The sequence below is a fragment of the Sciurus carolinensis genome, chromosome 11 (assembly GCF_902686445.1).
Source record: "Sciurus carolinensis chromosome 11, mSciCar1.2, whole genome shotgun sequence".
Classification (NCBI taxonomy): domain Eukaryota; kingdom Metazoa; phylum Chordata; class Mammalia; order Rodentia; family Sciuridae; genus Sciurus; species Sciurus carolinensis.
Window position 1 is genome coordinate 65,355,302 of NC_062223.1, and position 23,232 is coordinate 65,378,533.

The 23,232-nt window shown below is 43.0% G+C and overlaps 1 protein-coding gene across 1 annotated transcript in view; it reads left to right on the top strand.

Annotated features, from left to right (window-relative positions):
• Positions 1-23,232, top strand: part of Galnt18 (polypeptide N-acetylgalactosaminyltransferase 18) — a 319,132-nt gene that overhangs the window by 243,927 nt on the left and 51,973 nt on the right. The window contains exon 7 of the mRNA XM_047516346.1: positions 21,540-21,725. Within this exon, the coding sequence (XP_047372302.1) occupies positions 21,540-21,725 (186 nt within the window). The remainder of the gene's footprint in view (positions 1-21,539; positions 21,726-23,232) is intronic.

A 23,232-nucleotide genomic window follows, 5' to 3' on the forward strand; every position in this document is an offset into this window, starting at 1 on the left:
CAGAAGTCAAAACTAGAAATTTATTATTTCTGTAGAGATAAAATACTTCTGTCATTCATGATGATGTTGCTGATTCAAATTTAGAGCTACAGGGTTTTACTCAACCCCATCATTCTTAGATCTCTATTTCTTTTCTCGTATTGTTAAACATTCTGGTTCTTAAGGACATGCATTTATTTTATCCCTCAAGATGCAACGAACAATGTCACAACACTAGTAACAGCACTACCACCAACAATATGATAATTAGAAAAGCTTTCATTTTCTTGGCATTTCTTTTTTATTCTTAGATTATATCCCACCAGGGAAGTACAGTCAAATTACTGTAATTCAAAGACATTTAAGGAATTATTCCTCTCTGTGTCGATATCCTACTGTACCATCTGCAGCCCAGTTGTGCTAGGGCAGTGGGATAGGTTGCCAAGAGACCAAAGGAGATGCCCTGTGATGAAATATAGGACATAAGGCTTATTTAGAAGTATTTTGGGGGAAGATCCAGTGGTGATAGGCTGCACAGGTGCTTCACCAGAAAGTCCCATGGTAATGGGCGGGACAGGTGCATACCTGTTTAACATGGTGCCTCTGGTGCATGTCTGGTACATGATGCTTTGTCCACTGGTGGTCAACTGGATGAACACTTCCCTCTCCACAGTGCTCTGATCTGCCCCAGTCACCACAGGGAGAGGGGCTTGGTAAGTTAGGCTACGGAAGCAGTGACATCACAAGTTTAGTTTGCTTTGTCCCATTTATGACCAGCATCCCAAGGAACCTGGCATACATGCAAGAAAGCAGCTTTCTACAGATAGCACTAACTTGGCACAATTCCAAGCATGCATGAGAGAAAAGTCAGTGTCCTTCAAGATAATATGCATCTGGACATTCTGGCCAGACTCATTCTCATTGTTCCCTGTACTTGGCTAGGTCCTTGGGAAAGGAGAGGGCACTTGAGGGAAATGGTATTTACTTTCCTTCTTTTCTCCAACAATGGTGTACCTACCAAAATAATAAACAGGTTCATCCATTTCATCTTACTCTTGGATTTTATATTTATAGTTATGCAAATAGTTATATAATTCCAAAGTTAAATTTACAAAATAAGGCATATTCAGAAAAGTCTCTCTTCTACTGCTGTTTTCTTCATCCTGTTTTCTGTACTACCTCTAACACAAACATTTATTTTTTGTTTCTTTTACTTTATAGATGAAAACATATAAGGAAATGTGTATACATATTCATATCTCCTGTGTTTTTTATAAATGGTACATTCTATGCAGTTTTGCTATCTTCTTTTGTTGTGTGTGCATATCCACATATATATTTTTCTGAAGATCATTTTGTAATGGTATATCAGATATATGCCTTCCTTTTCCTTTAATGTTATAATTAAATATTGTACATGTTTTTATATTTTTACTGGTTATCTTTTGAATAGATTCCCAAAAGTGGAATTGTGAGGTCAGGAATAACTGCATATATAATTTTGCTAGACATCATCAAATATCACCCCAGACGAGTATTTATTTATTCCACCCAGAATGATGAAGGTGCCAATTTTTTCCCAGCCATACCAACAAAGTATGTTATAGAATATTTGGGTTTTTGCCAATCTGACAGATGAGAAATGGTTTTCAGAGTAGTTTTAATTTGCATTTCTCTTATTAAGAACTAGGTTGAAAAGCTTTTCAGACGATTAAGGCCATTTGCATTTCTTTTTTCTGTGAGCTGTTCCTATCTTTGGCCCACTTTCCTATAGAGTTCTTGGTCTTTTCTCTATTTTTGGAATCTCTACATATTAGGGATGGTAATACTTTGCCTATCATATAAATTGCAAATGTCTTCCCCAGTTTGTTACTTGTCTTTTGATTTTGCTTCTGGTGGTGTTTTTTGTTTTTTGTTTTTTGGTTTTTTTTGCTATGCAAATGCTGAGGGTTTTTTTATTTTCATGTAAGCAAATGTATCAGTCTTCATTCTCCTTGTTTCCAGATTTTAGTCTTAGAAAATCTTACTCCCAGGTGAAAGAGAAATTTACCTATATTTTCTTCTAATACTTGCATGATTGCATTTTTTTTACATTTTGATCTGATTCATTAAAATTGATCTTAATGTATGGTGTGAAGGGCAGATTCAATATCTTACTTTTCTGTATGACCATCCAGTTATGCTAACATCTTCTCTCTCAGTCCACTTTCTGTTGCTATTGCAGAATGCCTAAGAATGGGTGATTTATAAAGAATAGAAGTTTACTTTGACTCATGGTTCTGGAGGCTGGGAAATCCAAGAGCACAGCACCTGCATCTGCCCAGCTTTGGTGAGGACCTTGTGTTGCATCATAACATGGCAGAAAAATGGAAGGGTATGCAGGCAGGTGTAGAAGAGACAAAGCACAAGAGGTAGCTCCATTTGATAGCAACTCACTCTGTGGTCACTACTGCAGTCCCATAAGAGTAAGAACTCACCCCTGCAAGAATTGCCCCTGTCGCTTGAGAGCAGCATCACTATATTCTAAGTACTATTTTGATAGATGATTGTATAAAATGTCATTAGTGTAAACTAGGTGCTTCGACCCCTCCCTCCATTTTGGCATCAAGGACTTTCTGTCCTTTGATTTACCAGCAGTAACAGCAGTAAGTACATAACTAGAGAACTTGCTCCTGTTGTTTAGGGTGGTATTCCCCCAACCCAAAAACAAAAACAAAAACAAAAAAACTTGTAAATTTAAAAACTGTAAATTATTATAAATGAGTAGTAGAACAGATAACACAAATTAAAGCCACAAATAAAATAAACCCAGTAAAAACTCTAAAAGCCAAAAAATTGGTTGAATAAATGAATATTCACATAATTCAGATCTGAAAATGTGATTTGGGTAAACTAAACTTGGTGGAATTCACTATCGCAAAAGAAAACTCTGTGATGGTGGCCATTATTGTAAAACATGACAACATGGATAAAACAAAACTGATGGCAGAATCCTACGTTATTGTAAAATTAATGCAAATTATATTAACCTCCATGAAAATAATGCAGGTAAAATAAAATAAGAAAATTAGTATGGAAGGAAGTATTTTAATGTCATTATACAGGAAATTGATCAAAAGAATTAAATTGCCCGCATGACATTTATTCCGGAAAATACTTCCACTTTGGATGTAATTTGAATCGAAACACTAAGTAGGGCACAATCTTCACAGGGTAGATGGCAGGGTGGAAAGATGCTCTGTGCAATTTCAGGGTAGGGAGCAGGATCCCTGTGGGAGTTGGGGGCGCTGCACAGAAGAGGTGGCATCTGTCCATCTTCCCAGGTATGAGTGTGCATTCTTCAGCTGAGCTTGAGGAAAGGGCTTCTAGGAATTGGAATGATGCATGTAGATTGACAACTGAAAAGGAGCATGACCGCAGCTAGACTGGAAGGTTGGGAAACAGGATCTGTAATGGGACATGGGGCTAAACAGGGTTGGAAGCAGAGAAGGTAGAGCTAACAGATGAAGAGGCAATCCAGAAAGCAACCTTGGGTGGTCTCTGAGCTCATCCTGAATTGTTCAACACTTTCATCAGTGACTTCGGTGAAAGGAAAATGGTGCACTTCCAGTGGATGACCCAGAGCTGAGAGGGTTCATTTATGTCCTTGGTTGCCAAATTTGACTTGCCAAGGTCTGGAACATCTAAGATTTGTCTTAATGACACAAAATGCTGAGCAACTGATAAGGCTGTTATTTCATGAAGCAGATTCATGCCCCACAATTGGTAGCTGGATTGATAATCAGAAGTCATTATTAGGTCACCAGTTTGGAAGATGATGAAAATGATATTTAGCAATAAGAGGAGGAACTTTATTATGTGGCATTTGGCTATTGCTTTGTGTATATTATCTCATTGATTTTTTAGGAGCCCTGCAAGTTGCATATTGTTCTCCCTCTTTTGTAAATTAGAACCAAGGGGAAATGGGGTTAAATCATTAACCCCTACCCAAGATCACTCGAAATTCAAACCATTATCAATAAATTAAAGACTGTGCCTTAATTGCTGTGTCCCATTTCTTATCCACCTCTCCTTTCAGGGTTTAAAATCGCTAATGGTTTAAAGTTTGATTAAAAGGGCTAACCTGGACCAGCACTGCTTTGGAAAGTGGCCACAGAACCATTTCAGCACTTGGCGATGCCACCCCATCTCCCATGAGGGCTGGGGCCTGGATCAGACACTGCACAACATCTCACTGGAGGCCACAGGAAATTGCAGAACTGGTGGAGGCAACAGGGCCAAGAGCTAAGCTGAAAGCCAGAGTCCAGAGAGTCAGAAAGGAGACAGACTGAGGAATTACCAAACTGTAGGAGCTAGGACAAATAGGAAGTCAGAAACCTGGGTCCAGGGAGCCAGAGACAAAAGAGGAGAAAGAAAAGGCAAAGGAGGGTCCCTAGCCATTGCCTAGAACAGGCATCACCATTATTCAGGGTGTGTTTCAAATGTATCTAAGGTGTTTAAATGTGTCTACAGGCTTTGCTCCAATCACCCATGAAGTCCAGGCAGGGTGGTGTGGGCAGGCCAGTCCGTGTTACAGTATGTGCTAGACTGACTACATGGTTTTCCCCAGCCCTGGGACTCAGAACTCTGAGCAATCTCAGTGCACCACCATTAGCATCATAGCTATTCTCATCTAGCCACGAGGAAGTTAATTTTACACAATGAAAGCAACAGTTTGGGTAAAGCAAGCTCGTCTTCACCTGCAGTTACAGAGATTTGAGAAGGCAGCATTCCCGCTCAGCTGAAAAGATCTCCTGGTGTAACACGGCATAGAAAAGCTGCAAGCAGGTTCTCTTACTTCCCTTCCCTGGAGACAGAGAAAATTAACACCTTAAATTGGATTTTAGTCTCTGGTTGCTTCTAAATGTTATAGTTGGCTCAAGCTAGCTGGAGCGGGAGTTTAGAATGACCTAAAAGCTTGAAAAAACACGTTCCTGTGGGGCAGAGGAGGCATGAGCCCCATACTGTCTTGCCTCATTTGGTCAGGGAGTGCAATCTCGTTGGCTGTGTCCTTCAGTTGGTGGGGGTTGTGCCTGCAGAAGACTGACAGATAGTGGGGTAGTGCTCAGCTATGGTCTTCTGAGGTCAAGAATTTCAGAAGATACCAAATATAGATTTTAAGCTTCCAGGACTTTGTACTTCCTAAGGGACCTAAAGTTTGAGCTAGTGTTGTCTGCAAGCTCCCTTAGTACTGTTTAGATTTTAATAGTAATCTGACTGATCATTGAAGGTCAAGACCTAGCCTTTCCTTGTTCTTATGAAGATGACATTAAAATTATCCATCCTAGATAATAGGTGGTTTGGAGTTGCCATTGGCTAAGAAAGCAGTTTGAGAAATGGGGAAATGAGGCGAGTTTGATATTAGAAATAACAATTACCAAAGGGCTTGCATAATTTATCTATCTATCTGTTCATACAATGAACATTTATTATGTTGCTTATTACTTGCACTTGACTTTAAGGTACAGATAAGTGTAAGACCTGGATCCTGACTTCAACAGGAAACCTCAACTGCATAACTGTAGGTAAAGGAAAGAAAAACTTGGAGGTGAGATAATAGGATTGGGTACCCTCCATTGAAGTTAAGAGGAGGAGCCCAGTAAGCATAAGACTTTGGACTTAGAAGATATTTTTAAGAATTGAGCATGTGCATCGGAGATGGGAAGTGGGTAGAAGAGTGATACCCACAGTTGCATAGAAGAATCATCTGGAAGAATGGGAACTGGATCCGGGAAACTAACAGGTGGCAGGGGAAGGCAGCATTTCAGCACTGCAATAACCAAGCCAACAGGAATACTGACAGCTACCAGTTGTCATTTATTTTGTGCTTGATGCATTTATTTAGTAAATATTTAAAGCATCTACTCTTCTAAACACTCTACTAAGTCCTAGGTGATGAACAAGGTCAGTTTGACCTCAGGAAGCAGATATTCTAGTGAATTTCATGCTGTATGACATTTACTCCTCTCAAGAACCATGAGAGCCCTCATAATTTTTATTTGTTCTTTTAGTTATACATGACAGTAGAATCTATTTTGATATTTTATACAAGCATGGAATATATCTTATTATAATTACATTCCCAGTCTTGTGGATGTACATGAGGTTGAGATCACTGTGGTATATTCGTATGTGTGCATAGGAAATCTCTGTCAGATTTATTCCACTGTCTTTTCTATTCCTGTCCCCTCCCCTTCATTCCCCTTTGTCTAATCCAGTGAACTTCTATTCTTCCCTCCCTGCTCTCTTATTGTGAGTCAGGATCTGCATGGTAGAGAGAACATTCTGCCTTTGATTTTTTGCGATTGGCTAATTTGCGATTGGCTAATAGTCTCCAGATCCTTCCATTTACCAGCAAAGGTCATAAATTTACTCTTTTTTATGGCTAATATTCCATTGTGTATATATACATTTTCTTTATCCATTCATCTGCTGAAGAGCACATAGGTTGGTTCCATTGCTTAGCTATTGTGAATTGAGCTGCTATGAACATCTATGTGGCTGTGTCACTGTAGCATGTTGATTTTGACTCCTTTGAATGTATAGTGAGGAGTGGGATAGCTGGGTCAGATTGTGGTTCCATTCCTAGTTTTCTGAGGAATCTCCATACTGCTTTCCATACTGGTTGCACCAATTTGCAGTCCTACCAGCAATGTATGAGCATACCTCTTTCCCCACATCCTTGCCAACATTTGCTGTTACTTTATTCTTGATAATTGCCATTCTGGTTGGAGTGAACTGAAATCTCAGTGTAGTTTTAATTTTCATTTCTCTAATTGTTAGAGATGTTGAATATTTTTTTTCATATATATTTCATATATTTGAGGAGTGTCTTTTTAGTTCCTTTGCCCATTTATTGATTGGGTTATTTGTTTTTGTTTTTTGGTGATAATCTTTTTGAGTTCTTTGTAGATGCTGGAAATTAATGCCCTCTCTGAGAAAGATTTTCTCCTATTCTGAAGGCTCTCTCTTCATATATTCAGTTGTTTCCTTTGCTGTGAACACGGTTTTTAGTTTGATACCATCCCCTTTATTGATTTTTGACTATCCTCATTTTTCCAGGTGAGGATACTGAGGCTCCCAGGAGCTGACTCACTTTCCCGGTCCAACAGAGAAAAAGTGGTGCAGCCTGGATTTGATGATGGTTTTTTAGGATGCCAAGGCCTCTAAGTCACCTCCCTGTGCCATCAGAATCCCAGTGTATGAAGAGCATTGAATATGGTCATAAGCAAGCATAGGTGGTGGCAGTTGGATTTCAGGGGTAGCAATAGAAGACAGATTTCAAAGGGCCAAGGTGGGAGTGAATGGAGATTTGTTTTAGTCAGCTTTTTCACTGCTGTGACTAAAGTACCTGACCCCAACAATTATAGAGGAGGAAAAGTTTATTTGGGGGCTTGGGGTTTCAGAGGTCTCAGTCCATGGATAGTCGGCTCCATTCCTCAGGGCTCGAGGTGAGGCAGAACATCATGGTAGAAGACTATGGCAGAGGGAAGCAGCTCACATGATGATCAGGAAGCATGGAGAGACTCCACTCACCCAATACAAAATTTATACCTCAAGGCCATGCCCCCATGGGTCCACATCCTCCAGCCACACCCTACCCACCTTCAGTTACCACTCTGTTAATTCCCATGGGGGATTAATTCACTGATTGGATTAAGGTTCTTGTAATTCAATAATTTCTCCTCTAAACCTCTTTGCATTGTCTCACACATGAGCTTTTGGGGGACACCTTATATCAAAACCTTAACAAGATTGATAGGAGGCAGGAAGCTTAGAGATTTTATTTGACCAGGAAGGAAGGTGGAAGGGTTCCTTGAAGATGGGAGACCTATTGCCTGTGCATAGACAGAGGCCAAGAGCCAGAGCCCTGGGAAAGTACAGACTTGACCTTGAGAGAGGGGTTGATATTTTTGTTTCCTTCAAGTTGGTCAGTCTTAGATTGCTCTGTGATGTTGAAATGTTTGCCACTAACTGTGGCCTTCTGGGAACCATGGCACCTGACATTCCAAGGGCCTTTGAGACATGAGCTACCTGACCCCTATGAGACCAAAACTTCTGGATTTGTGGGTGTTCCCTCTCCTATGAACTCCACATACAAGGGAATCCTGGTGCCCCAAGCAGGCAGCCCAGAACCAATTATTCCACTATACCCAGTGGACCCGAGAAGGTTTCTGAAAACACTGTGATACTTCTCTGCCATTTAGTGTGTTATTTCCTAGCATACCAGCCATGGAGTGACTCTTTGCAATTACCAACCAACAGCTGAACAGACACAGCTTAACAGTACACTGTAAAAGTTTTACGGTTAGTGAAGATAAGTGCAAAATTAATCCCTAAAGAACAAAACAATTAAAAAAGTACATAATGAAGCAATTAGCTAGAAATGGTGGGGAGCAGAAGGAGAGCACCCATGGACAATTGTACTCGGGAAGGGTCTTCACACTTAGGTTTTGTTAATTGTGTTCAGTGAGGGAGCCATAGAAAAGTGAGATTAATGCATGCGTGGAAGAGGTAACAATTGAGAAAGGATTTCAAGAGAGTCAACCTGACGGAAATTTTACCTTTATAAAAAGTTGAGGCCAAAGGGGAAAATAGCTAATAAGACCATTATTGGAGCAATCAACAAAATTTGATTATAGACTGTGGATTAGATAATAGTAGTATATCAATGTTTAATTTCCTGATTTGAGAGAAAAGGCAAAATGAGCTGGGAGCCAGCAACACATGTTGAAGCTCCTGAGAGCCATTCTCTCTCTCTCTCTCTCCTTTTTGTCTCCTTTTTCACTTCTCTCTTTTTTTTTTTAATTAAAATATTTTTTTTTATTTTTACAGACATTTGCTGAGTTGGCCTGTTCATTTGCATGCGACCCTGGAAGTTACCTTTTTTGCCACCGTTCCTTCATAGTTCTGATTTTTCAGGAAGGGACTGTGGAGAGGCCAGAATAATTGATAAAGCCCAGCATGGGCTTCTCCTCCTCCCGCTCCCCCTCCTTCCCAACATCACCATCATCATGGTATAGTTCTTGTTGTGGTTTTCTTTGGCAGGACCTGGCACTCATAAATCTGCCATTGCAGAAGTGGAATCAAGAGACATCTCTCATTACAAATGTTCATGTAAAGCAATGCTGGAGGCAGGATACCACTAAGTAAAATTTGGCAGTGTTTGTGGGTGATGGTTTCCAGAAATTACCCCTACACATGGGTTTTTCTGTGAAGCAAAGCTTCTGTGTAACATCAAGTTAGTCTTGACAATAAGGAATTACTTCCTGGTGTAAACTACCCAAGGAAACATCCTGTAAGTCCCATCTCTCTCTCTCAGCCCAGTTTGAGAAAGTCCAAAGGATGGGTCCTGGCTTCTTGCTCGGTGCTTCCCCAGTAGACAGCGGAACACCAAGGAGCACACAGTGAGTGTTACCCTAACTTATATTCATCACACCCGCTTTGGATGCCATCAACAGGTTGGGTGTCTTGATAACTTGCATGTAGTCATGTGAAGAAATCATGGACCAGGGGAGAGAGAAGATGGGTACCACTATGATATCAAGATAGATCTTATTTAGGATTTCAACGTTTCTGAAGCCAAGTTGTGTCTTTTCAATTTGGCACATATAAATAAATAATAGGTAAATAAATAATAATTTGTCCTCCAAACCAGATACGTTTGAGAGTGAAAGTGGGTGCTACTAATAATTACACTGCAACAACAGGTATATGCCATTATTATCTCAGACAAACCAGGACCTCTGGTCACTCTACTTTCAAGTTAATGTGCACATTTAGTGCAGTTCATTCATCTGCTATTATCTGTTGAGTATTTACCATATATAAGGTACTATGCCTGACATTGAACATACAATGCTTCAAAGTAAAAGCAACCCTTTTTCTTTTGGTCTAATGAGACAGGCAGTTGATAAAAGGGAACAAGAATAGATATATAGTAACAATTTGCAATAAGCACTGTGTTACTCAACTTAGGTTGCCATAACAAAGTAACATAGACTGGAAAATAGATATTATTTTCTCATCATTCCAGAGCAGGAAGTCCAAGATTAGGGTGCAGCCTGGCCTGGTTGGATATGGTGAGGACTCTCTTTCGGGTTTGCATGCTTGGCAGAGAGAGGTCTCTGATGTCTCTTCCTCTAATAAGAGTTGGATCAGGGCTCCCTCTTATGACCTCATTTAACTTTGATCCCATTCTTAAAGGCCCTATCTCCAAAATCTTGGGGAGTTAACAATTCAGCACCTGAAGTATGGGGGTGGGAAGCAGAATTCAGTTCATAGCAAGAGCTGTTGTGGAAAAGAAGGAATTATGCAAATACCAGAAAGTCAGGGATTGTATATGCTAGGTTCAGTGATGACATTCTCATCTCCTATAATAGTACCGAGCAGAGACTAAGTACCCAGTGTATAACTGTTGGATTGTAATGTTGGGTTGATTTGAAACAGAAAGTACATGCACTGATGTTTAGTTTTAGACGATGAATTGGAAGGTGACAGAAGTTGAAGGAAAGAGTCACATTAGGAGGCTCTGGACGCAACTGTCCACACAAAGGTAGTAGTAGCTTGGACCAGAATGTTGACTGAGCAGATGGAGAGAAGAGAGAGAACTCAAGCTATATTTATGAGGTAGATTCAGCCGCATTTGTGGATGTATTGGATGTGGAGGGCGAGAAGAAGATATGATAACAGATGACTTACAGCTTTGGGCTTGAGCTCTTAGGTGGATGAGGGGAAGCCTAAGGGACAGATGGGAGACAGGAGAGGAAATCAAGAACTTTATTTTGGACAAAATGAGCTTGTGATGCCTGAGTGCTATGTAAGTAGGGATCACACGTAGGCAGTTCGATATATAAATCTCCAGCTCAGAGGAATGTGTTTCCTCTGGCCCTGAAAAGCTCTTCCATAGCAACGATGCCTCTTATAATCAGTAGAATCTGACAGTGATAATAATCATAGTTAATACATTGTGGGCTCTAAACTCATGCCAGGCATTACCTACTCTGCTACTTTATTTAATTCTCACGAATATTTTTGGAATTTATCATTTTTGTCTTCATCTCACAGACAAGGAAACTGAGTAGTAGAGGAAACAAACTGCCTAAATTCACCAATCCAGCAAATGGAAACTGTAGAATTTGACATCAAGACTGTTTGACCCAGAGCCTGTGCTCTGAACCACAATTACTTCCTGTTTCCTAAAAGGCAGACTTTCGATCCATTTCCTACTTCTAAATTACCAGGTGACCTGGACCCCCAGTTGGCTCACCTGAGAAACAGTGGGAGATCATCGTTAGGTCCCTTTCTACTGCAATGCTGACGTCTTTTGTAAATTGAATTTTTAATGCAAGTTCCATGTAGGTGCTTTTCAGAGATGACTCCCGTGCTGATGCCCAAGCTGACAATTCATTTTGATGTGCATGATAAGGGCAAATTTCTCTAAGTGAAAACCCAGTACATCAGCTTTCATAATCTGAATTTCAATCTCATAAGAGGGAAGCTTCTTAGAACAAATATCATTTCAGAATGAGAGATGGATCAGCATCTCGGCCTAATTTATATCATCTGAATGAGCTCTGGAATGATACCTGGAGCCAAGGGTAGTGCGATGCTTCCCCTGATACACAGATACACAGCTTCCCCTGATGTCCGCCCCTGGGGTCTGCCACACTGGCTTCCACTATCCCATCAGTCACTGTCATCGGATGGCCCTCCCAAGCGGTGGCTACAGTATATACTTTCCTCCAGCTATTCCTGTTTGCCCTGGATTTCAGGAAGGATCCTCCTGACTTAACATGGCAGTACTCATTGAACACTGACTCAGAGTAATCCTTTGGGACAGTGTTGTCCTTTTGGGGGGCATCTGACATAGATGGTCAATGTGGATTTGATTGGGACATGGTAATGAACTATTCATATGTGTGGGATTTGTTTCTGATTAGATTAAGCTTCAGTGAGAGGAAAGAAACAGCCACTGATTAAAGACATAAAAAAGGAAACACTTTAAATGAGTAAGTGGTTCATATTCATATAGCAAAGTATAAATTAAACATGGTCCGGGGGGTCCGCTTTGAATAGCAGCTAGATGAAGCAGGCACATCCACAGGAGAAGGAGCCTCCCAGCAATGGAAAGGGACTGAACCCATCGACAAGGGCACCGAATGCACCAACTAAATAGATGGTTTCTCAGTTTTCTGAGAAAATGACTCAGATTAGGGATGGGAAAGGTTTTATTTGTATTTTAGAAAATGGTCCCCAAGTGCCTTTGACATTCAAGCTCATCATTCTCTGGTAGCACCCGTGATGGTAATGGAGACCAAAGATCTTAGTGCTAAACAAAGAAGCAATTAGAGTAGACAGCACAATGTCAATGGGACCCGATTTGGACCTTGACTGATAACTTCTCTCTCTGAGCTTATGGCTTCTTTAGAGGTTTGTTCTGTAGAAATGACTGCTCTTGGACTAGTCCACCTTCCCAGCTTCTTGCAGAGAGAAATGGAGGGTCAGCCCCTTTTAATTCTGTGTCTCTTATCCAGGACTGGAGGTATGACTGAAGTGCTAAACTCAACAGCTGGTTGTCTCTGACATTAGTGGAGTTGCCACAGGGCTGCAGTATGTGGCTGTCCAAGGAATCTGAGGCTATAAGCAAACCCCAAACCATAACTTTCTCCTCCAACCCAGCTGGCTTCTCCCTTGGTTTTCTGCTCTCTGCTGTTTTTGAACTTGAACCAGATTCTCACCAGCAACCTGTTCTGCAGGGTTCCTAATATCCTGCATGCCCCCTGCAATCCTTCCCTCACCTCTTGGGACTAGATCTATTGTGTTCTTGACCTCTAGTGGGGTCCTTCTCTGAATGGACTCATTACCTGGAATTGGGACATCCACTCCCTCCCTCTGCCTGAAGCTTTCTTCTTCAAAACCTGGATTGAATTTCTGATTACTGGTGCCTGCAGGGACCAAACTTCGATGACCACCTTGCCTCTTTACACATAGGTAGCATCACAGACTGCCACAATAGTGCTCAAACCTCAGAGGTTAAACCCAGGAAAAGCTAATTACTTGCTCACAACACAGTCCCCCGAAGGATGGGAGGCTCTGTAGGGCATCTTTTCTCCAAGTGGTTACTTAGGGACCGAGGTGACTTCTTTTGTGGATTCAACATCTTTGAACTTCAAGGTCAACCTGGCTTAAATATCCAATGGATGGGGTGGGTGATGGAAGTACACTTAAGGAAGAAAACACTATATGCTTGCCTGTCAAGGAAGTGACAGGTGTCATTTCTCATCTCATTGGATTGAGCTGCTCACATGGTCCCTCCTAACTTGAAACTGGTTGGGAGATGCAAAGGAGCATCAGGATGTGCTCAGGAGCAATAGGAACCTCTCCTATGCTCCTGGGGACCACCCAACACTACTGTGTCTGGATCTGACTTCTTTTTCAAATATGAGATTTGAGATTTGAGGTAATCATGAATAAGTTCCTCTCGCTCAGAACCTTTTGAGATATCTTCTAACCTCAGTGACCACACATTGGCAAAGCAATCCTCAGGGAATTTCCTTCCCTGTACTTCTGAGGCCCAATTTTTATGGTCAGAGTATTGGGGTCTGAGGAAAAGTAGGGTCCTCCACCTGTGAAGGACCAGTTTCTGGAGTGGTGTCCTTGCTGCTGTCCTCTGACTCGCCCCTGGGATTCCTGTAGGTAGGCAGCTGTTTCCACCCATCACAAGTTCCTGCAAGACAGCCTGTTAAATTTTCTTCATGAAAAGCTCCCAGGCATCCCAGCCCAGCTTGTCTCTCCTTGGAATCCTGCCAGTTGAACCTTCCTGCTGCCTTTCAATAGTTATGAAGGATTCCTTTCAAACAGGGAAAATGCTTCAAGTGTTTCTTGGGCCTGACCCTTCAGGGACATCTTCCAAGAAAAAGCATCATGTTTCCCAAGAGCAGTTCTGTCTGGGGGACTCTTTGGAAGTGGTCATTGCAAGAGGGCTTGAGAAACTGTATCCCCAGGGAGTTTTTCTGTGGAGTCTGATGGATGGGTCAGCATTGTTGGGTTTTAAAAATGTCTCCTCACACTTTAAAATAATTAAATAGCTACCCCTGGGAAACTGGGGAACACCAAGTAAAGTACCTGCGAACTAATGCAGAATAAAAGCCCAACTTTTGATCCTTTGTTCATGCAATAAGTATTTACCGGGTCCTTCTTGTGTGCCAGGTCCTGTGTAGGCACCAGAAATTCCTTGATAAGAGCAAATCAGATATGAGTCTTCCCCCAGAATATGGTATTGTAGGCCAGAAACAGGAAAAATATGCCTTCCCACTAGTAAAGAGGAGGTTGCAAATTAAAACTGCAGAATTTCATGCCATAGGATTGGCAAAAATGAAAAAAAGAATGGACAGTGCCAAATGTTGACAAGAATGTGAAAGAATATGAGTCTCATTCCTGCTGATGGGAGTGTAACTTTGTTACACTTTCCATGGGAAAGTTGAATGTGTGTCTAACCTATGCTCTGTAAATTTTACTGTGGTGTAAGTACATGGAGAGATAACCACTCTCAGGCCCCAGGAGATTTATACTAGAATGTTCCAAGGAGCATGGTTCATAATACTGGAAACAAGCCTGTCGAACAACAGGAGAATGCATAAATGAATTGCTGTCTATTTATACAATGGAACACTAGGGTGAAGAAAATAAACGAAGCGAGAAGCAAGATGCAGAAGGTATACCATGTGGTTCCATTTATACAGTGTTTCAAAAACAGGTAAAACTAAACAATGTTTAATGTAGGTTGTGGCAAGGAAATTATTTTTTTAAATTCAGGATAATGGGTTATCTTTGGAGTAAAGAGGGAACACATAAGAAGTTTCTAAGACATTGCCAAAGTCTTAAGCGGAGTGTTAGATAAATACTGTATTGTATTATCTTTAATCCATAAACATGAGATCTCTATCTTTCACTATCTATCCATCTTTCTCTCTTCCTCTCTCTCTCACAATCACATTTGCTATCCAAGAGGAAGTATTTATGATACAGGAATGTATGGCAGAGTCTTTTAACCAAAATTAGGACAGCCAGGGAAGGAAGATAGGAATTAGTGACTCATGTAAGTGTCTGTGTGGTGGGAGAATAGGAATTCCAGGAAAGGGGATTCTAGGGGGAGTGGAACAGGGATCCATGAACATGGTCTACCCTGGGAACTAAGAAGGTGTGACTGGACATTACAGGGTAAGAGGTGAGGCTTCAGGGAATAGGATTTGCTGCCCTTGGGGATTTTACAAATCCTGTTGAAGAGTGTCACCAAAGATTGCAAGTATGGGATTGAGCCACATTTTTGACAGAGGTGTCTCCATGCTTATAGTGTTTCCATTATGGCTACTCCTCTGCCTCCTGTCCTCAGCCCTGGTTGACTGTTGTCCTCTGGATTTGGTGTTAGCCTTGTCCAGATTTGATGTATCTTTCTTTCTTTCTTTTCTTTTTTTCTCCCCCCCCATGCAGAGGCAGGACAAAGGTGAGGTGAGGGAGAAGCCTAGGGTGTCAAACTGAAGGATGCCTGAAGAGTGAGTGCCCTACCCAGTCTGTCCATATTTTTGTTTGCTTACATCTTTGTCCCCACAAAAACTCTGCAAACAAGTTTCTGGTCCTCTTCCAGGTCTCCCCAGGCTCAACCTTGGCTGCATTGGCCTCATCTTCCTCCCTTGGCCTGCCCAGTTCTGGCTTTCCACTCTTGTCTCAGCATTTCACAGCCAAGCCAGGCGAGACAACTACACATAAAAAGATAATTAACCACATGAGCCAAGAAATCAGGACCACACGAGTGGTACAAATCATGTGTTCCAAGAGTTTGAAGGAGGAACTGGGCCAAGCTGGCTTTGAATGGGTGGAAAGTCAAGTCTGAAGGAGGCCTTTTGGGCTAAGGGAGCAGGGGAAACAATTTGCCAAGAGCAAAGAGCTCATAAATGTCATAAGGAGATAAAAGCTGGAAAGAATTTGGGATGTTATCCCATGGATGTGGCTATGAAATATAAGGCTGTATGTCCCCACCCCCAAGTCTTTACTGGTGGTAAATAAAACTAGTAAATCACACCATCCTTTTCCTTTGAGCCTGGAGAGAGCCTCAGATTCCTTCTCAACACAGAAGGATATTAAAGTGAATGCATTTAACACAGGAATATCAATTCATTTGCTCCTCCTGTCACAGGCTAGAGTGATCCGGAGGCTTTGAGCAAGAGAGATGATCAAAGTATACCCTTCGGCATCTTTCTGTCAACTGTGTCTCAAATGCTGGGCGGCATTTGAAGCACTAACAACAAAACTTGGAATCACCATGTAGGAAAGGTAGAAAGAATGGAAGGCATCCTTGAGCTCAGCATCCCCATTTGGCAGCTGGGGAAACTGAGTCTTTGGTGGAGAGACTTGTTTATGTAAATGACAAACACAGACAAGACCCCAACCTTGCACCACAGGCTCCCTATCTTGGAAAGGGAAATGGGCTTGACTGCCTGAAAATCTGAGGCCAATACGAGCATTTTGTACAGGACTCAATAAAGGCTAACATGAAACATAGCCAGGATCCTTTCCAGCAGCCCCAAAGACCAACCTGCTTCCTTGCAGGTCTAGGTAGGGGCTTGGATTTGGGCTTTCTGGAAAGGGCTGGTGGGGAGGATGACCTGGCTCTGCCCTAGGTACCTTATGCTTCCCATCTGCCTTAGGTTCTTGTTCACGTCCGGGAGACGGGCCCAGCTGCCCCTCACTAGCATACCCAAGCATTTGTGAGGTTGGGGTCTTTCTCTTCATTGAGTTCCTTATTCCAGAAGACAAAGCTGCCTGCTAGTGTCCATGCTTATTTGATGACTTCCCAAGTTTTACGACATTAATTTAAGCTCGGCAGCCAAAGTAACTCTCTCTGGTTGGAGCAGTCTGCACTTAAATGTCAGAGCTTCACTGAAAAACTGCTTGGATTTGAAGGAAGTCATTGTGTTCAGTAAAATCTGGCCACATTTTATGTTTATGGCCTTTATTAGGGCCTCCAGCTGAGCTGGTTAAAATCATGTCTCTATAGTCTCTGAAAGCCCAGAACTCTCAAATCCACTCATTCCAATAATAGTTATTGAGTGTATACTGAGCATCAGGGCTGATGTGGACAGTGGTAAACCCACAGGCATGAGCCTCGCGTGCATGGAGCTTATAGAGCAGCTCGGTGGTATAGACATTTAAAGAAAGAATCATAAATAAAATAATTGTAAATAACTGTTATTAAGAAAAAGAGTGGGGCACCAAGTGTATTTGGAGGGGTCTAATTGAGACTGGGTGGGTCAAAGAGGTTCATATTTGAGTTGGGGAAGTTGTTCCAGGAAGATGAACTGGCAGCTAGAAAGGCAAGGACAGGAAAGAGCCTGGTGTCATCAAGAAGCCTATTGCTCAGTGCCTGGCCAAAAGGGACAGGATCCAGCCTGAGGCTGACATGCTGTCCAGTGTTCCCAGTGACTGCAAAATTCAATGCATGCCTTCACCTTAGGACCTACATCTTGTTAGTTGCTTCCATTGCCCTTTTCCATGTGACCTCTTGGTCTTCATTTCTCAGCCACCTTTTTGTGCGCACCTCCCCATCCTCCCTCCTTGGGGAATCCACCCCACTCCTGACCCCCAGAACTCATAATGCTGAGCCATCCAATGCCCTGCTTCTCTTACACAAGCCTTCCTGTCCCTATCCTCTATCTGGCTTGGGTCTTGCGATCTTGTGTCAGTTAGGAATTAGGCATTTCATGTGCTGGGGCTGGCTCCCTTTTTCCCACTTCTTCATTCCCTGCCCCTTTCAAGCCTCCATTGGAAACTTCATGACACCATCTTCCATATGGTCCAAATGCCATGGTTTTTCTTTCCTATTCCTTTTCTACCATTCCCGAGAGGGTCTCTGAGATGCGCTGGGCACAAGACTTTTGAGATTCTTTCTTGGGACATGCTGTTGGTCCGTGGAGACACTCGTCACCCAGGAATTAGTGGGCACAGGCCTTTTCTAGTTGGCTTCAGTATCACTGGCAGGGTCAAGGAACGGCAGCATATATGCTGATTCTGCATCTTCTGTTCCAAACCCTGGATGCTGCCCAGAATCTGAAGGCTGTATCCAGGCAAATGCTGCCCCCTCTCTAGAAAGTTCCTTTTCACAGAAGGGAGGAGACTAGGGGTGACCTCTGTGTTAACTAGCATTCCTGCCTCTGAGGAGGGAGCCTGTCCTCTCTCTGATGGGAAGGCAGCCTGTCCTCTGTGGCCTGTTTGCTCCTCAGAAATGGATGTGCAGAAGCCAAAGAGCAGCAATTGTAATACTTCTTATAAAATAATAATAGGCACAGGCTAAGGGCTTCAGTGGACCAGGCACTGCCACAGGGGCTTCCTGAGGCCACAGCCCTATGGAGTTCCCTACATCATGAGAGTTTCTTAGACCAGAGGTTAACTAACCAAAAGTCAGCACCAAGCTGGCTCCCAGCAGGGCCAGAACTAGTTGAGATGTCCTGTCCCTACACACATGATGCTTTCAGTTCCTTGACTGCCCACACTGAGGTTGGCCCAGTGAGTTGCACTGTGAGCCAGGGGAGGGGAAGTTGCCTGCCAAAGATACAAAGCAGCAAGTAGCAGAGGTAAAATCTGAATCCAGTTTTCACTGACTCAAAACTGTGCTATTAAATGCAACACCCTATTCCCATCCAGCTAGTTGCCCCACTTTTCCTGAAAATCCATGGTTTGTCCTGAGCATGATGTAACATATACCCAAAGCAAACTGGAAGAAGAGCGAAGAGAACCTTTTGAAAGAGGGAAGGAGATGACTAATTAAACACACAGTTACCATGGTGCTAGGTTAGGGAAAGATGAGGAGGGGACCACATATACAACAGGCTAACCTAGCTGAAGGGGGTATGGGAAGGCGACCATGAACTGACACCAAATCATGAGCTGGGGAAGCAGGGCAGGGTAGGCTATGTCATCACAGGTGCAGAGGTCTGTGAGAGAAAAGCTGGATGTTGGAGGAAGGAATTCAACATGGCTGCAGCCTAGAAGGTATCTGGGAGCACAACCAGAAAGTGGGAGGGGTGGGGTCCAAGCCCAGATCAGAGGGTGCTTGAGCCGAGCATGGTTCAGGGGAGAGGTGTGATTCAATTCACATCTTCAGAAGATCTTTCTGGCTGCAGTGGGTAGAGGAGATTGGAGGAAGACAGGAGGAAAGAGATCGGTTGTTGGGCGGTAGGTGCAGAGTCTGTGACAGATGACCATGGCCTCAGGGATGGAAGAGGGAAGTGAATTCAAGGGCTAGACAGCAAGTTCCCTCCCTTTTGTTACTGTGTCTCAAGGCGTAAGGAGAGATGCGGCTGCCACCACTGCTGTTCTGATTATAGTGACAGCAGATGCGCCCGCTCTAATGTGACTGGTGAGACTCTTGAGAAACAGGTTTCATAATAAAAGTACTTTGGAATGAATCGTGTTCTGTGTTGTGTTGTTGAAACAGGTCAAGTAATAGCCTCCATTCCGCTTGCAAAAAGAATAATTACCCTGGTTCTTTGTGTTGTCAATAACCTATTCACAGGACTTAGAGGTTTTCATTGAAAATTGGAACTCAGTGAACTGAAAATCAGTGCAGTGCCTGGAGTGCATGGGTCCTGGAAAGGAAGGTGCACCAGGTGGGGCCTTCGACAGATCCTTTTGTCTTCGGTACCAGCTGTGTGGTCTCGGACAAAGGGTTGTTTGGTAGTCTTGTTTCCTCACTTGGAATTGGAGATAATGACAACCACCTTGCAGGGTTCTTTTGTGGATCCCACTGTATAATTTGTATATATGACAGCTGAGACGGACCAAGTGCTTGTGATGGATCGGGTACTTGGTCTGGAATTGCCTTAATCTTCTCAACAACCTTATGAGATAGGTACTATTATAATCCCTGGGGAGAAGAAAAACAAGCACAAATGAGATGAAGTGACTTGCTAAAGGCCACACAGCTAGTGTGAGGGAGAGCCAGAAGCTGGACTCAAGCAGCCTAGATGCAAACCCTTTGTTCAGAACCGTCATGTTTCACTGCGTCCCCCCATGCACAGTGCAGCACCTGCCACAAAGACACTCAGTGGGAATGCCCCTATCCTGACCAATGAGCCTAAATAATGTATTAAACATAAGACAAGCCAAGGTAACTGATAAATCAGTAAATTGCCTTCCAAAGGCTCCAAACAGCCTTCAAGGCCCACTGGGTGACAGAGACCAGTAGTAGAGAAGGCATTGCCCTTCTAACTGACACAGGGGGAGTGAGCTAAACCCAAATCTATCATCATTGTTGGGCATATGTTATACACATGAACATTATCCACCAAATTATCAGATTGACAATACTTGGCAAGCGTTGACTATTGTCCACCAAAGATCTTGACTTCTTTCCTTTGGAAACTACATTCATCAGCTCTGATGAGGTATTTCAGATTCAGCTCACATTCAGCAAGCATCAACCATTTATATATTTATCGGTTGACTAAGTAAGCATCAACAGTTTCTTTATTCAATAAGTACTCATTTCTATGTGACTCTGTGTTAGGTGCTAGAGATAAGACATGAATGAGATACAGGTTCTGCCTTGCAGGAGCACAGAGTGAGTGAGACTGACCTATCAGCAGGGAAGTTGTGAGATCCAGAACTAGGAGGTCCAGAAGAGGGAGAAACTGGCTCTGCCCTGAGAACTGAGCAAAGATCCCACAGTGTTGGGGCCCCATGGTCAAACTCTCGAGAGGTGAACTTTTTCGGCTGATGAAAGAGTTGGGAGGACATTCTAAAATTGCAAACGGAATTGGCAAAGGCCTAGAGACACAAAAGGGTGTGCATGTTCAGGACCACGAATATATCAGAGTGATGGCGAGCTTCAGGACACCACCCATTGACACTCGAGTGCAAGGCCACCGTTCTTTATCTTTCAAAATCAATTTGCATCCAGACTCACCACAGTTGTTGAGAGTTTAATATTATTCCTTTCTTTGCAGATTTCTCTCCTTTGGGTTCTATCAGAATCCAAAGCCCAGGAAAGTTGGGGAAGGAGAAATGTGTCTGACTCTTTCTCTGTTGTGGTCACTAATCCCTGTCCAGGCCCATGGGGCCCATTTGAAAATGGATGTCTCTCTTGGGGACTCTTTCTGGTCCCTTCAGAGGATCATCATCAAGGATTTTGTTAACTTCTCCCCCAAGGCAGGGAGAACCCACGTCTTTTGTTACAAAATATCTGGTCTCCTTTTGGCCAAAGTAGGTCTCATGGATAGAGGGATAGAGGACATTAATTCTTTGGAAGTAAACCCACAGCAATGATAACCAAGCCATGAATTAATGACTCAATATCTACCCTTCTGTAGGAGTAGAAATCAGATACAGCTTATTTCTTCTCAGTATCTGGGGAGACGAGGTGAAGCTGGATTCCCCATGCTCCGGGTTGAATGGTGGTCCATGACCTGGTTTCAAGGTGCACAGTCTAGTCTAGGCACTGATGAGTGACTTCTTGTCTTCTGCAGGTGTGGCAGTGTGGTGGGAGTGTGGAGGTCCTGCCCTGCTCACGGATTGCGCACATTGAGCGAGCCCACAAGCCCTACACAGAGGACCTCACCGCTCATGTCCGCAGGAACGCACTCAGGGTGGCTGAAGTTTGGATGGATGAATTTAAAAGCCATGTCTACATGGCATGGAACATACCCCAAGAGGTAGGAAGCTTTGGCAGGGCTGGGTTCGATGGGGAAGAACAAATCATGGGACTGAATTCTGTCATGCTAGAAAGGACTGTCTGTCCCAATGCATGCTAGCAATGGCCTCTAAGTCTCGAGGCCATTTTTTGCCCCTACCCCTCCCTTATTGATGTATGATTGTAGAAGGTCTTGCTCTTTCTGAACCACAGAGACCTCATTTAAAATCAAATTTGAATCAGGTGGCTCCAAGTTTCCTTCCTGCTCCCAGCCCTCAGTTTCTCTGTCATGAGATGTTTCATGGTCTGGGATCATCAGTAATGAACAACAGTTCACAAAATGCAACTTGATCTCAATGTACATTGATTCAAGCTTCTCTGTCGAACTTTTGACCAGAGCAATAAGGAATATCTGTATGCCTGTGGCATTTCCTAAACCACATGAATAGGGAGAGGGATACACAATGACAGGGACCCTCAGTGGGACAAGGTTCTGGACATTTTGAAGTCATTTCAGATCTTCACAGAACCTCATCATTGCCTGTCACTTCCCCCTATCCCTCTAGTTACCTGTATTTGAGAAGTACCAGAGAAAAAGCAATGCTTTCTAGTACTTTTGTTCAGCTCTGCCATGTGTCACATGGAAATAACCTTGGAATGCTGAGTTAGGAAAACCCAACAGATGTCGGCCACAGCGTTCCAACCTGCTTACCAGCTTGTCTGCCTGGAGTTCACTGCTTATGTTGCATTCTGTGTGATAGAGCTGTTGACTGCATGACCTCTTTCTTTCCTCCCAAGGCTGTGGCATCCCCCTGGGAGTCCTTTAGAAAGCTTCAGCTCTCTTTCTAATAGGGAAATGATTGATCTTTCTTGAAGTTTCTGTGTAAATGCTTTGTACCCTAAACTTTCCACCAATGTTGCTCTGGCTAAATTGCTGAGAAAGTGGGAAGAGCCTTGTGTGGGAACTTTAGTCTCCCTCCTCACGCATTACTGGGGGGAAGGGGACTCGAGTTGGAGTGCTTCCTCCTGCAATCAGTGAGATTTTAGCAGTTGGGAGGGGAAATGAGGAACCAAGGAATATCAGTCAGAGCGCAGCCAACCCTAATGAAGCAGCTCACGATTGCTCCCCCAACAGTGAGCATTTCTGGGGAAATCATCACGCCTTCTAGATCCATCTGTTGACATTGGATCACGGTATCTTGTACAGGATGCTGAGTCCTGCTGTGGGTGTCCCTTGATGCAATAATGTTAAGAGCACTTGGAAACTGCCCATCCCCCTTCTCTCCATTTCTGCAAGCTCAGACCTTTTAGCTATCTCCCCTGTTTCACCTGACAGATGTTGAATGGACCCAGTGAATGGTAGAGAGCGGTGTCAGTACAAATAATTGAGGAATGATGACACTCATTGTCTGCCTGTGACTCCTCAAGGGGGAAGTTCAAACAAAATCCAGGGGGTGAGGTCAAATGAACAGATGAGGTGTGGAAATGTTCAGGATAAAGCTTTAGGTGAATAAGGAAGGTGTCAGTGT